The sequence below is a fragment of the Neltuma alba genome, unplaced genomic scaffold, assembly GCF_004799145.2.
Source record: "Neltuma alba isolate B1F8T4 unplaced genomic scaffold, ASM479914v2 tig00011195_pilon, whole genome shotgun sequence".
Lineage (NCBI taxonomy): Eukaryota > Viridiplantae > Streptophyta > Magnoliopsida > Fabales > Fabaceae > Neltuma > Neltuma alba.
The window spans coordinates 92,461-110,001 of NW_021635919.1; the positions used below are offsets into that span (position 1 = coordinate 92,461).

The window sequence follows — 17,541 nt, forward strand, 5'->3', positions numbered from 1 at the left end:
TTTAAGGGGGAATAGATATTCATACAAATGTACATAAAGACCTCAGCACCTCAGAGGTACAAACCTGATACACCTCCTCCAATTGCTTAACAATATCATCATCATGACGACCCTCCTTGCTCCATTTCTCCATTATACATGATGACATTGAAACACCTAAATGGTTATAAAAAGAAATTTACGAATGATCAGACAGATAAAGAGAAATTTCTGCATGAGATGTAGATTTCAGATCATCTCGAGTTTTCCTTTACAAACCACCATATTTCTATGGACCCTTTTCTATAAGGCATGAAGACCACCGCCACAGCCAACTTAAAGTTTAAGGTCCAACATTTTTAAAAGCACAGGAAGCAGAGACAAGAGAACTTAAGTTTCAACAGGTTTAAGATGTACATCAACCATATTATGGAAATAACTCCAAAGAGGAAAATATCATGAATTGCATTCATAATAATCAAAAACTTTATTAACATCAACTACAAAGCTATCAAAACAGTCCAAAAAAACTCTCATAGGAAATCTAGTAAAGAGAAATCATACAACAACATAGTGCCTTATTCTAAGACAATGTCAGATCTAAAACAGCATTCAAACTCCTAACACGCAAGTGGTGTATCCTCAGGCAAGATCTAAGAAAATGTGCCGATAAATGGAAAATCACAACTTCAAAATCAAATTATCATCAAAAGAAAAACGGAAGACAGAAGTAGAGCAGATGCATATACCGTCTACCACAAAAATACGAAGATCACGATCACATGATGCAACAGCTTCAATTAGCTGACTGCTCTGCATTTCTATACATTTTCACAGGGAAATAAATGAGAAAAAATAAAAATTCAGCCATGACAGAAGCCAAAAAGAAAAGAATTCAGATTTAGCAAACCTTGATTTCTAGATGCTTTCTTTGTTGACCACAACAGTTCAACAAATTTCAAAAGCTGGTCTTGTTTGTGATGTAAATCACAAGAAGGAGGTAAGTATGGATGGCCACCATAAACCCAAAGCAAGATTTTTCTGAAAAAGAAAACAACAAATTTCTTCTTTTTCTGGACAAAACGTTCTCCAATTCTCTGCTTTTCATCTGTTGAAATAAAAATATAACAGTAATTATAACAATAAGTAACTTTCTGTAAGGAATATCAAAAGATAAGAATACAGCATATACTTACCATAAGTTCTTCTATCCGCTCTGGACAGATATCGACAACTTTCTAGCATCCTTCACCAAAGAACGCCATGATATTATCAAGTGGTCAAACTTTGACAAAGTTAAGTGATGCCAGAAGAGTGAATGGTTCTCAATAATATCAGAGTATAACTGCGTTAAATTATCGAATGATGAACATTCAACAATCATGGTGGGTGGACAAGCAAGTTTACTGAGGAATTCATTTTCCAATTCTTGAAGAGACTCCAGAAAAGATTTGAAGTTGTAAACTTCATCAAAATGATGCTTGTTCTTGATATCCCATTGCTTCTCAATTTCCCATTGCCGGTAAGTTAACTTTAGCAGATCTATGCAGTCAATAGAATTACTGATATATTTACATGCGCTATTTGATTCTGCCAAATCAAATAACTCAAGGGACAAAAGTGGCATTGACTGCAAATCAAAAGAAAGTCTGCGACACTGTAAAATATATTGCCATATAGGATGCTTGACCATTTGCTCCAACAGTCTCAGAAACTCCTGGAAGAACTGACAAAATGGATGCACCTGAGAGCTAAACCAACTAAACCGGAGAACATAGAGAGTAAAATCACTTTCTGTTGCTTGCTCAATCGTCCAATATGCAGCAAACCACAGCATCTTCTTTGCCAGTTCCAAGTCAAATTCAGCTTCACTTCTGCAGTCTGAATCTATCGCCTTTTGAAATTTGGGAAACAAAATTTCACACAACCTCATCATGTCTATCAAATATAACCAACGGTCTGAGGAAAACCTGTTTGAAGAAATTCGATATTGATGTGATGCAAACTGTGCTCCCAGGAACTCCAGATACATGCAGTTTTGTTTTACCGAAGCTTCTCTTGAGTAATGTATGAAGTCCCTCAAAGTCAGTGGCATCGGCCATCCACCCGGCAAACATAAAGGGCGTGCCCCAAAGTATCATTACCACAAATATCAGATACTGATAAATAAGTGGTTAATCCAGATTGAATTATTTTCCCACCTTGAACCTCACCAAAAGAGGAGAGATATACATGCTCCCAACTTATTTGTAGACTCCAAATAGGACTATTCCCATTCATAAGAAGGTGCTGGAACAAATGAACCCAACGTGACAGTTCTAGATATGTAATGTGAACATTAAGGTGTAAACCCTCATTCTTCGCAAAAATGTGGGCTTTAGCAATGGCATTAACCAACTGAGAACCAGGAATGCCAGATAAAATGAGAAACCTCTTTACATCTTCGAATTCAGTATCATCATACTTGTATCCACTTACACTATCCAAAACCCAGCATGGCTGCATCATGAATATTTCAACTCCCCTATTACGCATTGCTCGAGAGACATCACCACAGGTAGGATTAACCGTGATAAACATGCGAAAATTGGGGTGTGGATGTATAACTAGTGGGTTTCCATCAACAATTCCACGCTCATTAACCGTAATTGACCCAGAAGATTCCACCAAAGAGTTAATTCTATCAAGAACCTAATAAAATAGAATAAAATAAAAATAAATAAATAATATTGAAGTCAACATTCTGTATGTAAATACAAATTAATTCTCAACACAACAAAAATGAATTTTTACAGGCATAGTAGCTTTGAGATGCAAGCAATGATTCTTTGTCGAGCAATTGATAATTGAGATGCAGGCAATGATTCTTTGTCGACCAATTGATAAGTAAATAAATAGCCAAGTTTATTACCAAAAATAAGTAAATAAATAACCAAGAGTAGGGTCACATACTGTGGGGCTACATAGGTTTGCATTTTCCAAGACTATCCATTCCCCTCTTTCTAAGGCCTTGATTAGTATTCCTGGAACCCATTCAAATTTTCTTGAAATCAACCTTTTCTGGTCATCCACCTTCAGCTTCAGAATTTTCTTCAGAATCAAATCAAGTTCCATGATTGAATAAGACATGTCAAAAGATCTCTTCTCTATATTCAACTTCAGTTCTTCAATGATCTCAGCCAACAGATTAAGAGAGCAAACAATTTTTCCCCAGTTTTCAACAGAAATTGAAGCAGATGCATCCAAACTGTCAAACCTCATACGAGGCAAGAATGCAAGCCATCGGGTAACTAGATGCTTTTCACTAAGGAATTCGGCCTTTGATGTTTCCCCCAGCAAACTGCAATACTCGCTAATATAGTGCTCAGCTTGAGCAACAACAAAGTGAAAAGTTCTCAAAGCATCATATTGTTCAAAAGACCCAAGTAATTCAGAGATATCAGTGGCGGATGAAAGATTTAATTCATTCAGCACATTTCCCGTAAGGTTGGCAAGCAGCCTTATCAAGGAAGATTTGCCCGAGCATGATGGGCCAATCAAGATACATAACCATTGATGCTGTACACAGTGAGCAGCAGCTTCCAAACCTAGACGAACTTCAGGCAACATTCGAAGCTGACAGCTTGAAGATGTCAATAATTGGACATGATTCCTCTTAATAGCAGCATGCCCTACAATTAGGCTATCAGATTTGGTCTCTATTCGAGGATAGGGATTTATAACTGGAGTCACCCCAAATACTTCCTTGAAGAGCCGCAAGACTTCATGTCGATCAGCTGCTGTATGCATTCTTTGAATGTAGACAGTGTTCAAAAAGCAATATTTGCTTCTGTGCTTATGAGACCCTGGATTAGACATACGAAAATATTGTGAGAGAGGAATAACTTTTGACATGACAAAAGACCTCAGAAAGAGAAAGAGGAACAAACTGAAACGTAAAACTGGAGTTGAATGGAATGAATAACCTAACCTTGAATAATCTCACAAGATCGAAATACATCACGCAGATTGAACTCCCAAGGAAAGCCGTCCTTGGAAAACTTATCATGCATTCTTTTATTAAATAAGATTAACTTTGATAGTAAAGACCTTGGCATGGTTGGAAATTTTGATTCACAAATGGAAAGATAGTCCTCAGCGTTTAATTCATCAACATAAACCTGCAATCCAGGAGTAGAAAGAAATCAATTGCAATATATATCAATATTGAAAGACTAACTCATAATGAGTAAGCTTAACATCAAAAAGCAAGGGCCCAAAAGGAAAAAACAACCGTTATAAAATGAAAAGTCCTCTGAGGGAGGAAGACATAATTTCCTTGATAAACCAGCTTACCTTGGTAAATCGGTTCAAGAATGATCTTGGAAGGCCCTTCCTACTACCACCTTGATGCAATGGATTCTGACAAGCAAAAACTCTAAACGACGGTGGGCATTTATAAGTACGACCCAACTCTGGTATAAAAACCTCAGCTCGATGATCCAAAATAGCGTTCAAACCCTGATTCAAATTATATATGTTACTACTGATACTTGAGCATAGCAAAGCCATCCATCCATTCTTCGACTAAGAAAAATTAAAATATACCCTTCCCAGAACATGAAAAAGGAGCAAGCAAATAAATACAATGAAGAGAATTACATCAATGCTCCTTCAAAAATGAAGTAGACCATGCAACAAAAATGGAAAAAAGGACAAAAGCAACATTTAAATTGGCATGAAAATACCTCCAAAACAGATTGTGGGGCAAGATTAAGCTCATCAAGCAAAACCCAACACCCTTCCTTCAGGGCCTGAAAACAAGGATTACTGATAGTTATATTTACGTCAAAAGCGTGATGGACATTATAGCTTTCATCTTACAACAACTCAACCTGCAATAGTATCCCATCAGACCAAGAAAATTTCATTCCCTCGTCACTTTCCAAAGGTAAATCCGAACCCAGCAGGTCCATCATATCAGTCTGCACCAAAAACATCATACATCTAGGTATAAAAATGATATGGCAGACAAGAATATACAGACATATAACACAGGAACTGAAAGATAAATCATGCGAGAATAATTACTGACCTGCTCAGAAAAATTTATTCGTACCACTTTATGTCCAGAAAACTTTCCTAAGGCAACAACTAAACTTGTTTTCCCAACCCCTGGACTCCCTTCTAGTAGAACTGCACACCAATGATATGCAAATCAAAGTGAGAATAAATCAAGAAAGAATTGAAGCAAAAGAACTAATGCTACTGAAGAAAAATAAATTCTGACGTAGAATTGAAGCAAAAGAACTAAAGCAACTGAAGAAAAATACCAGGCTTTGGAAGCTGCATGGCACGCAGAACTCTGAGGGCATTTCGTCGAGTTGTTGGTGCCTTAAATTCAAATCCCCCAGTCTCACAATTGCCACAACCTACAGGCATACAACAAAACTCACGTAATAGTCTGAAAATTTCAAAGATAGGAATTATTTCCCGCCCAGTCATATGTTTAACATGAGAAACATACACATATATATGCCCATGACTCGTAAAAGAATAAATAATGAAACAACCATAGAGTTTAGTTCTAATATCCCAGGATTAGCAACAGTAAACCTAATGGAGACTAAAAAAGAAAACAACCATATATCAGGTCAACTTCAACCAAAACTACAAATCATGGAATCAGTGTCAATCATCAACATGAACTATTGAATATCCAATTTCTAGTTCCTCCTTTAAGGAATTTTTCCAAATGGCAACTAGTGTACAGAAAATACAGCCCCCAGAGAGGGGGGGACCTTCATTAACATCCAAGTTATAACAAAACAATGAAAACTTAAAAAAATGACGGAAGTAGTTCCGACAAAAAAAAACCTCCAATGCCCTCTACAATTTTATTGCAAGCTAATGGGCTAGAACAGGTAGACTGAGGTCAATCAAGCCAATGCATGGACCAAAACCTCCAATTTTATAAGACGAGAAGGATAAGGAATATATCACACCTTGGCTTTTTTTCTTTTTCTTTTTTTAAGCAAAAATTATCACAGAATTTATATGGGAAAAGTACTTAGCCAAGATCAATCCAAACCACACAAAACAAAAAAGGAAGCATGATGTGTATTTCAATCACCTTTTCTGATAAAGAATGGATCAATGCCAAATATATTATCTCGTTGCATATCATCAATGTGAGAAGCACCCGCCACTGTGCCAAATTCACCCCAACCGTAATTTCCTATTCTTGAAAGATTTGAATATAATAAATGACTTTCATCAACCTGTAGCACCAATGAAGTTAGCAATGACAAAGTTTCCAAGAAAAAGTAAACTTACACCTTGTATTACATGACACCAAACTAAAAGATGCAATTCTAAGAGCACTCATCGAAGCATGCAAACGGAAAACTTCGATACACCCATCAAAACACTGATTACATGGTAAACAATAATTTTGTCATTTGTGCTCAAATAATTCAGGTTATTGTGAATAGACATATCATCTTATAACGCAAAACCCATGCCAATTTAGTTCGGAAGAGATGATCAGTTCTGCATTCCTATGTGTTAAGTGAACTCTAGGAAAATCTGTCCAGTTTCCTCTGTTTCTCTGTTGTATACATTAAGAACCATTTCAACTCAAAAGCTTAAGCTAGCAAAGGAAACTCCATCATTCACTTTACCAATATCTGAAACCCAACCCCTAACAAGATAGCCCTTTGAGCTAGAGCTTGTAAACAGCATAGGCTCATTATCCCATGCGCTAAGACTTAATTTCTAATGAAGGCAATTGACACTGGAAAAATCAAATTCTTGATTACTTGGCCATAGAGGCTCCAACACAGTATCTAAAACTAAATCAGTACAAGTGCACAAGTTATCAACATCAGTAATATCTGAAACACCAGCTTAATCACAGTTGAACCGCAGGAAGATCACTTAAGAGATTAACCAATTCCCTTCTCAGTTCAACAGTCAGTTTGAATTTTTAAACATTACCACAATGTAAATGAACAAAGGATACAAAAGAAGTATACCCTCAGCTTGTGTAGAAGAAAGGATAAACATCTCTCCCTTATATCATCTGCCTCATCTTTTGGAATACCAGTCCCTGATAAGTTATAAAAAAGGTCAAAAAGAGAGTACAATGAATGCATGGTGACCCAAAAAAAAAAAATGTCTTATCAAACTTCACCACATATAGAATAAAAATCAACTCACGTCAACAAAGTTTATGGAGAACTTATACAATAGCAGGCTAGTGTTCAGTTACCTTTTTTCTTTTTCTTTTTCTTTTTTTTTTTGTTGGGGGGGTGCCAATAATGTGAAATTAAGAGGAGTAATACAACTTACCAAAACATGTTCATGGGACAGATATCGACAATCAGATCCCAAGTAAGTTCTACGAATAATCATTTTAGTGCTACTGGGAAAACGAGAAATAGAATAATTTGTAATGCTTCGTTTATTAGGGTGACATGACATGTAAGTAATAACAAACTATTCAGAAATACTTGATTAGTAAAATAAATATGAAGTTGTAAGAAAGATAACCATATTTTTATTCCCGGTTTGAAAAACGTTTTTGGTTAGAAATTTGTTTGTTGTGCACGTTTCAAAATGTTTTCTACTTTTCTGTATTTTAAAACTGAAAACAAAGAACAGCCCATAGTTGTTCTCTATCCTTGCTCTCCATTTTCTCTCTCCTGCTGATAGTGCTTTAGCCATGATATTCATAAGCCATCATAAATAATCAATTCAATTATCTTTTTTATATATAAAATACAATTTAATAGACATTCATATCAAGCAATAAAACAGACAGAGAACAAATCATTCAATTATCTTCCTCGTTAATAAATTCACTATTTTGTTAATATATAGTTCTCAAAAACTATAAAACAGACAAAGAACCAATCTTCTGCCACAATTCCATGACAAAGTAGATGTACCTAAACTCAATCCATCAAGCAGCACAAGGAATACTCCATGAAGAACTGCATATTCAGGTCCCAGACTTCTTTCCGTCACATTGAAAAAAGCAATCCAAGAAATGAGATCTCTCACAGTAAGCATTCTATCAGGACGCAATTGGTTGAGCCACTGAAAAACATGCGTGTAAAAAACAAATGATCAATCAGATATAATAGCTCTGATCAAATGAAATAATCACCATAACACCAAACAGCACCTAATAGTAGGACATGGATTTTAGGTTACACATGCTATAAGCCAAAACATTTCTATAGGAATTGTGAGGATCGAATCAGTTTCGCTCAACTTAGATAATAGATTAGAAGAATTTGATAGAAGCCCCCTCTAAACAAACTTACAAGAAGACTAGAAACCAGAAATGAACAACAAAGAATGGGAATACTTGAGATTAATAATGCTCTTACTGCATAAAAGATAATTACAACACAACATAGGAACTCTAGAACATACACACAAGTTTGCCAGAGAGGATTGGCTCTCTCCCTCCAAAGGCTAAGCCACACTTCTCAAAATTCTTCTCTGCCTTTCTTGCTCAGGGAAGATTTATAGACCCAAAAATGACTCTCACAGCCCCCAACTCAGAGAGCTTGATTATAGCAGTCCTATAGCAATCTATTCTCTCCTTCTTTCTTCAAAATAGCAAGTCAAACTTTTGCCCAACATAAGTATTTTTCCCTTTTCATGTATCTTCCTAGGTGTCTAAAGGTGGTCTTAACAGAATTCCAAATAGGAATTAACTGAATAAAAGAGAACCAACCAAAATCAGCTCAACTGGAAAAAAATTTTAAATGTGAAAAAGTAAACCAATGGTTTCAAATTACAACAGTGAATCTGCAGATAGCATACCTCCCAAAAACATATCATAACATCAACAATATCACCGCTTGAGAGTTTATCCCGATCAGAAGGACATGAGTCGCTTGCATCTTCAAACTTTGAAATTCTGAAAAAGAAAGGCATATATAGAAGGAACAAAGGAAGTTGAAATAAACACTCATCATTTAACTTTGAAACTGACCGATACCTTGTCAAAGCAATCTCTCGAAGTTCATCTAAATCACTAACAGGGGAAACCCATATTTCAGTGAAGCGATTGCGCAATGCTGGAGATAACTCCTTCTTACCATAATCACCACTAGGGTTCATGGTCGCAAGAACAAAAAATTTTGGGTGAGCACAAACCTCCTCCAGATCATGCCCCCCTTTCTCAGCCAAAGACTGCAAGCAAAAATTGGGAGAAAACAAAAGGTAGTGGAGTTAATAAATAACTAGCTGTTCATGACTAAGCAAGTGAATGCAATTATTGTTCATGCACAAGTGATCCTTTTTAAAAAATCCTAATTAATAACTGTGCATTAACTAATTTTGGACTGGGAAAGTATTTGCAGCAAAACTTTTTAAATAAGATAAGAGTTGAACCATAGTCTAAGTGGGATGAATATAATTAAGGATGACAGGATTGCAGGGCAACGGTATAAAATAATTGGTAATTTAGTCTGAATGGTACTAGCAGTGTAGTCTGAATGGTACTAGCAGTGTGAGCAATTCTAGATTGAATACTAGCTACTAGCATGCTGCAGATAAGCTGTGTGATTTCAAAAATTGTGTTTTGATGCTATAAAAGACCGCTTGATCCAAAATCAAATAAAAAGTTTTATATCCAAAATGACTTGCAAGCACAACGGCTTACAGACAACAATACAAGGGTCTGTTGATAGTGCTTCTACATGAGGAACCACATTGCAGATATATAAAAAGCCTTCATAAACTCTCCAAGGCTTAAGCTTTTATGCTGAAATGTCCAAAACAAAAGTATGATTACTTACCAGTTTCCTTTCGGGCTCTAATACACTATTCAATCTCTCAAGCACACTGTCGTCAGCCAGAGATATCTCATCCACAAGAAAGAGATCACCATCTCTCATTGCTTTCACAAGGGGCCCATCCTGCCATACAAATATACTCTGCCACTCATGATGAAGCTCATCTAGGTCCAACTTCAACTGCTCAAAAGCATAAAGATCATCCATGGTGACATCAGGACAACAAACTTGACCTTCTCTATATTTCCTTATTACACCATTCAGCAAACCAAGGGTCGAAGAAGCATGATCTATGTCAGAGGAAACACACTGCAACAGAAAATGTAAATCAGTGTCTGTTGTATTGGAGGGGAAAAAAAAGGAAGAAAATAACATTGACAAAACTGGTGTAAAGAAGAAGCCTCTACATGAAAAAATTTAAAATAACAACGAAGAAAGGGGAAGAAAAAATAGGGGCCATATATATCCACAATTATCAACACAAACTCTTCAAATGATCCAAAAGGGAAGTATGGAGATATAGCACTCACAAGGCCTTGAGGAAAACAGGTATAAGCCTTTAACTTCTTCAAGTGTTCCACTATTTCTTCATACTTGGATATCAGTCTAGATCTTTCTCGGACAGGCCGGAACCCCTAGTACAAATTTCCCCAGTTAGCACCTCATAAATTAAAAAGACACGTATTTCATTCAAAAACTCCTTCCAACACTAAAATAAACAAAATGCATAACTGACCCCAATAAAATCAGATGTTTCGGTATACTGATGACAATTCAAGATATGTAACTTCATCTGCAAACAAGCACTTAGAAGCTGACAGACAGTAGTCTTTCCTCCACCAGTTTCCCCAACAAGCAGCACAGGCTCACGCAATTGGTAGCAGCGTTCAACAAGGAAGTACAACCTCTGCATGCTCTTGGTCAAGTTAAAACTGTATAGGACAAAAGCATCAGTATGTATGTGATTAGCGAAACATTTTGGACCAACTGAAAAGGGATAAAAAACCAATACCGTTCAAGACTCTTTGAACATCCAGAATCAACAGAGAGTTTGAAAGAGTGCTTCCCCTCACATATCATCTGAAAATTGGAAGGAAAAAAATGTTTGAAAAAAGGGAAAAAAAAACCAATTCTAAAAGGCACTTTTAATGAAGAGAGGCTTACTGATCAACTATTCATTATTATTACCAAGTAGCGTGTAACCATTTGCCAATACTAACTTTTGAAAAATATAGAAATTTCCAAATATTCCCGTGAGCTCAATCCAAAAAAGGGAAGGGACATAATCCTCGATTATAAAGATGTATAAAAGAAAATACATAATACATAATATAGACATAGTCACGGCGGTTTTGAATTTAAAACCAGATTACCCAATTCTTCTCAACATCAGACCAGAAAAAGAATCCGTTCACAAAAAAACAATGGCTAGTAACTTAAACCAACAATTTATAATAAATTAAATATTTGAGAATATTTACCCACAAATTCACACTCCATATTCACAAGGGTTCAACTTCAATAATTGGTCTGGAAATTTGAACTTCAGATCATATCATGCAAGGATATATATTACAGAATAAGCTTGCCAACACCAAACGAAGGCATAAATAAACAGGGCAATCTTCCATTCAATATAATACTAAATGTATGTTTACAAAATGGATGGTCAAACTAATTCTGCGAAAGCTACAAAATAAGCCAAAATATTGGGGGGGAAAATCAGGGCAATGTCAGCGTTATCACTAGCTGAGCAGGAATCACCAAAATTAAGAGACCATACCTGATCATAGATAATGTTTCTGTTTAGTTTAACCCGCAGATGTTTCTCTAGAATTTCTTGAACAATGGACCTTTCACTCTCATCCCGTAATCTTTCAGCCAAAAGATAATAACCATCTTTGGCCAAATCTTCATAGGATTTTCCAAATCTTTTGTAACGATCAGCCCAGCGAAATAAATCTCGGGGAGTCATAAAACTATGTTTCCCATCAGAAAATCTACTACCCTGCCTGCACCGCCGAAGCTCCTTCATCACTTCAACCATTTTTCTAGCATAACTTTGAGGAATTTCACATCTCTGCTCCAGTATTACGCTCAACTCATCATCAGGAATTTCACCAACATGAATCTCTATGAAGCGATTGCGAAATGCCCGAGATAACATTTTACGCCCAGCATAAAGAATAGGTGGATTTTGAGTGGCAAAAAGCATGAAGTTTGGATGTGCTTTAATTGTAACTTGCAGTTCAGGAACAAAAAGCTCCCTGTTATCATCAAGCAACCGATTCAATGCCTCCAGGACATCAGATGGAGCCAAGTTAAGCTCATCTAATACAATCCAGTAACCATTTCTTACCGCTTTAACCAATACACCTTCAGTAAAAACAAGCTTACCACTAGCATCAGTTATGTAAGAACCTAGATACTCTTGCAAATCAGTGTGCTCATGATTATTAATTCTCACAAACTCATGACCTGTCAGTGCAGCAAGATAACGAACAAGGCTAGTTTTCCCACTAGATGTGGGTCCCTGTAGAAGCACAGGATATCGCTTAATCAGAACAGCACGAGCCAAATTCCCAAGGTGCTCCCTAACACTTTTGGTCAGAACATAGCTCCCCAAGGAAGCATCAGATTTGGTGGAGGTTAAATATCGGTCAAAAGGAACATGTGGTGGAGGTTCACTTGAGTTTAACAGAAGAGACAAGATTTTCCTTTCCATTATTTCAGCACTACGCCCATCCAATAGTGTGAGGAAAAACATACAAAAGCCATCATATAATGATTTATGAAACCCAAATTTTCTCTCCGCTTTCCTTGTATATTCAAGAGCACGGTAAAGGGACCTTAAACTGTATTGAGCTTTCTGATTAGCACCATCCAGCAACCTCTCTTCAGCTTCCTCTTTGGATGTTTTATAGAAACAGACAATTTTATTTACTAGCTCCCGATCATTATGGCCATCACCAATAAACTGATAAATAAATAGACTTAAATCATCATCATCCAGCACATCATCAACATAATACTCGGTAAACCTACTCCTTAAAGAAAAGGGTAGGTCCCGCTTCCCAGCATCTGTTGCTGGGTTCATGCAAGCAAACATACGGAAGTTTGGATGACATTGTATATAATCAATATCACCTCTTTCAGCCAAACAAAGGGCCCCATTCTCCCCCTCCAGAACCCCAATAATTCTCTGTAAGATCTCTGGAGGGGCTAGATTCACCTCGTCAAGCAATATCCACTCACCATTTCTAAGTGCAGTAATAAAACTTCCTTCTACAAAAGAAAACATCATCCCTGAAGATGGATCATTACACCAAGCACTTTCAAGTTTAATTGAAAATCTTTCCCAAGCCTTGATGTTTTCTTCATCCAATGGCTTTTTACGCTTCTTGCTAGACCCAGCTTTTTCAAGCTCAACTGACTTATGGAAAATGTCAACTCCTCTACGAAATCCTTTTAGTAGCATTTTCCATTTCTTCTCAGTTAGATATTTTTCTAGCTGCGTAAGAAAGTTCATATTTTCCTGAATGGAAACAAACAACTTAGAAACATTTAACTCCAGCTATACACTAACTAACCAGATATTTTGATAAAAGGAATACCTTCACAGAGAAAGTTCTGGAGAAGAGGTCCTTGAACTCCTTATGGAGGGGGAAATAAACAAATTGTGCATTCATAGGTTTATATCCACCTATTAAGTCTGCAACATCACTTTGCTGACTTAAATTCTGAAATAAAGTGTATCACTCAGTCTGACTGTTAATCGAATTTCAAATATAAGGAATACTGAAAACGTCAAGCACATAAAAGCAAGCATACCAAAACAGTAAGCTTCTGACCAAGTCTTAGTGCCAAATTTTGAACAAGAGTTGTCTTCCCAGTGCCAGTTTCCCCTACCAAGAGCACAGCCTCATTATACTTGACAGAGCATGCTATGCGCTCAAGCACATGCAGAGAACTTTTGATCTCAACAAAAGGTCGCATATGTTCTTGTAACTGCATAATAACATAAAAATATTGCCAAGGAAAGATGAGACCATTTTCATTGTAAAAATTTTATAAAAAATTTTCAATCCACCATACTCACAGCTTTTGTAGTGTATTGGAGGGAAACACGTCCTATTCTTAAATCAGTGACAGAATCCTGCAGTTCACTGCCAAAAATAAGAAGCTGAAGTTGCCAAATAATATAAGAAACGGTCAATACTGTTGTCACCAACAAACCTGAATTATTGGTTTGTCATGGGGATACAAGGTCTCAGCAGCTGATATTGGCACCGGCCATAACTTTGCTATTTCTTTCATTATAGACAACCTCTGTTTAGACGAAGTTGAGAAGGCTGCAAAAACATCAACAGCCTGCATACAAGAAAATAACTATACATCAAGTAATTGAAATTTTTCAAAAAAATTCAGAAGCAAAAAACGTAGAGATCACCAGTAAAACAGACCTCTTTATACACTAAATAACATTGGTACTCTGATATGCAACCACCATCATAGCTAAACCCCAAGCCCACAACACGCTTGCACCATTTAAGGAGATCCCTGTCATGGAGAATCAAAAGCTACTTTTATAAAAGTAAATGGACAAAACGAGCAAAGAAAAGCCATACTTTCCTTAGTTACCTCAACGAAAATCTGTTGAGGCAATCAACAGAAGCAGAAGTCCCAGAGTCGGAACCCACAATCTGATGCATGCAGGTGGAGTTAACCCTTACAAAAGTTTCTACCAAAGATAATCATAGCAGTGTAAAAACGATGGGTCAGTTTTTATCTTTAAATTCAAATAAAAGAAAGAATGTGTGACCCTATATGTTGGCAGAAATTGATGCAAATACCTATAAGCCTGTCAACAAGAAGCTCCAACATTGGATACCAAACTATGATTATATCTTTCAAGTCTTCTTTCTCTGGAGGCCTAACCATCACTCTTCTCCAAAGGACACTAAGTGAACCTCGACCTACCAATACAACAAAATTCAGAATTAACTTCATAATTGAAAGATGGATTTTCAGCAAAAAGAATATACACCATTTGATAATTTTAATCACTCTTTTTTATCATGCTTAGGGCTTACTCCATATTTGCAGGCGGATTATTATAACTGATTTACAGAGGGCTTGTGAGTTAAAGATCATTCAACCTCTCCCATCTTCATTTTTTTTTTTTTTTTTAGATAAAAAAAATTAACCTTTTTTTATGAGAAGAGTCAATAGTCCAGAGGTACCAACCACGGAGGATATAAGATCATCCTCAACCAAAAAAAAAAGAAGAAGAAGAAGAAAGCAACCAATGATCTTACTCAGACTTACCATCCAATCCCTTTTCAGATTCATAAGAGAAATCCCAAAACGAACAATTAGCAAAAGCAGACAAAGAGAACATGTAAAGTAATATCTTCCAAAGAAGATTTTGGCAGACGGCGTTGCATATTGAACAATCCAGGATTTAATTTAAACCCATTAGAATTGAAAAACCGGGGGGGGGGGGGGGGACTAAGAGCCCAACATGATCAAAAAGGATTTAAAGTAAATATGAAAACCTTAGGAACAAAGCATAAACTGAAGAATTTTCATTAAATATTTGAACAACAGTGGTTGCATAACCATATTCCATTCTTATTATAGCACTCTGAAGTTGAAAGGATTTATTATAATGCAATGAACAACTGAACATTGAGATGTCCCAAAGTTTTTTCTTTGGGCCACAAAGATGTATAACAATTTGAAAAACAGCTTAAACAAATTGTTTAAAAACAAAAGGACACCAACAAAAATATAGAGAATCTGGCTAGAAAATAGGAGGAAGACAAAGTCAAAAACCTGCACCCTGGGATGCTTCAAGGTTGGAAGTTGCAACAGTTGAGAACATCCTGAAACCTTCTGCCACCCTTATTTCCTGCACATTTAGTTTCATGCTTCAATTATCAATGACGAAAGAAACGGTCTGACATAGATGCTATGTATGAGGAAAGCATACAGGATCAACAGGTTCTAAAATACGTATTGATTAATCAGACCTCTACATTTATTCTGCTTTCTCTTCCTATAAGAGAAACAAGGAAGCTAACAAATTATACAATGTGCACAGTAAATTGGCAACTAAATTGAAAGTAATGCTAAAAAAATTTTTGAAAAAAATACCTCCCTTCTATCTTTACAATATTTAGCTAATGAATTTGAGTGGGCGCTATCAAGTGCTTAAATTTCACTTAATTAGAACAAAGCCAGTGAAGATTTATACTTGACTGCTTGCTCGTAGAACAGTAGAAGTTCCGATATAATGCAAGCTTAAGTTACCCCTTGGGCTCTATATCTCACGACTTACTGTTATTCAGGATTCACCGTGAATATTGAATAAACTAGATCTTTCATGTTTCTCGACCATTCATTGTCTCTTCACTCCAAGGGGAAAAGCCAAGAAAAATAAAGGGGCCATAGAGACTCAAAGCATCAATGGAACCGTTTAATCCTTCTGCAAATAAAAAATGGGCATGCCCTTAAAGCAGCCATGAGCAATGGACCAGTGATCGACCATAAACATAATTCTATCAAAACGTACCGTAGGTGATGTCAAAAAATGGGGCAAGAAAGGGGGAGGGAGCAGAAGGAAGAAAACAGGACGTAAAAGGGAGAAAGAGAGAATTGAGGAAGAAACAGAGAAGAGAGAAATTAGAACCGATAGCACATTATAGTCAATAGCAATTCATCAAAGCCTCCATGTTGGAGTCCTATCACCAGCTTTACTCTCCAAAGGAGAGCTCAAGTAAGCAGTGGGGAAATTATGGGAAACCTAACCAGATTTATTTTATGCTATAGTTTGTATTTGGAAACCCATTGGTCTTGGTCAAAACACATTTTGGCCAAAGCAATGCGAGAGTGTATTAGGATTCAACTTGTTGGCCAAAAAACTCAAAAAAAGTATTAGGATTCAACTTTTAGACTCTCAAAAGTCCCTTTGGGAAGCCAGCACTTGCCAGACCTTGTGTGAGTATTTTTCTTTTAACTTCAGAAAGTCCATTTGCCATATTTCTGAAACTCTATTCGCCAAAAGCCAATTTTGATTACTTTCCAAAAATTCTTTTGGCTTTTGAACAAATTTCAATTGCTTTCCAATTATAAAAGCTAATCTAGGATTCTTTAAACAACATTCAGTTCACCGAACTGACTTTTTCATAACATCCAAACATAAATTCCCTTACATCTTTTACCAAACTTTAATTTGACAAATGGACTTCTGATAAACGGACTTCTGACAAACTAAACCTGATACGCTTTGACTCAAAAGTTGTAGAAGGTCTTCTTTAAAGGGTTTCCAAAAATAGCCTATAGTAATTTTATTCTTCAGCTTTCTCAGAATCGATTTGAAATTAGGTTTTATCTTCTCAGTTTAAGTTTCAGTTGTTATCAGTAATATTTTCAATCATTTTATTTGGGAATATATATATAAATAAAAGCCCAAAGGTTACTCTTTTTGTAGACCTTAGAATTGAACTGCTAATAAGAATATTTTGCCATCAACATGGGAGGCTCTCTTTTTCTCACTTAATCTCTCTTACTCCCCCTTTCCCCTTGTGCGACAACAAAAGGTCTAAAATACACCAGTGGAAACCAAGCTCTCTTCTCCAACCGACCGAACGAACAGAGTCATTGAGGCATTTTAAAAATACACCGAGAGAAACATCTCCAAGGTAAAAAGTAAAAAGAAAAACAAGACCCTGATTCTCCATGAATTCCAGAGTCCTGACTA

General features: G+C 36.4%; 1 protein-coding gene across 1 annotated transcript in view; it reads right to left on the reverse strand.

The window, feature by feature from the left end:
- The window catches only part of LOC114762118 (midasin-like), a 42,374-nt gene that overhangs the window by 21,053 nt on the left and 3,780 nt on the right, over positions 1 to 17,541 (reverse strand). Inside the window, 30 exon segments of the mRNA XM_028951577.1 lie at positions 65 to 156; positions 729 to 800; positions 890 to 1,087; positions 1,195 to 2,092; positions 2,095 to 2,670; positions 2,932 to 3,824; positions 3,950 to 4,139; positions 4,315 to 4,479; positions 4,707 to 4,772; positions 4,854 to 4,943; positions 5,054 to 5,154; positions 5,292 to 5,390; positions 6,092 to 6,239; positions 6,996 to 7,069; positions 7,911 to 8,061; positions 8,800 to 8,896; positions 8,978 to 9,171; positions 9,780 to 10,085; positions 10,307 to 10,411; positions 10,513 to 10,708; positions 10,789 to 10,856; positions 11,560 to 13,311; positions 13,391 to 13,516; positions 13,608 to 13,784; positions 13,876 to 13,932; positions 14,013 to 14,147; positions 14,240 to 14,336; positions 14,418 to 14,517; positions 14,630 to 14,752; positions 15,615 to 15,690. Of these exon segments, the coding sequence (XP_028807410.1) occupies positions 65 to 156; positions 729 to 800; positions 890 to 1,087; positions 1,195 to 2,092; positions 2,095 to 2,670; positions 2,932 to 3,824; positions 3,950 to 4,139; positions 4,315 to 4,479; positions 4,707 to 4,772; positions 4,854 to 4,943; positions 5,054 to 5,154; positions 5,292 to 5,390; positions 6,092 to 6,239; positions 6,996 to 7,069; positions 7,911 to 8,061; positions 8,800 to 8,896; positions 8,978 to 9,171; positions 9,780 to 10,085; positions 10,307 to 10,411; positions 10,513 to 10,708; positions 10,789 to 10,856; positions 11,560 to 13,311; positions 13,391 to 13,516; positions 13,608 to 13,784; positions 13,876 to 13,932; positions 14,013 to 14,147; positions 14,240 to 14,336; positions 14,418 to 14,517; positions 14,630 to 14,752; positions 15,615 to 15,690 (7,422 nt within the window).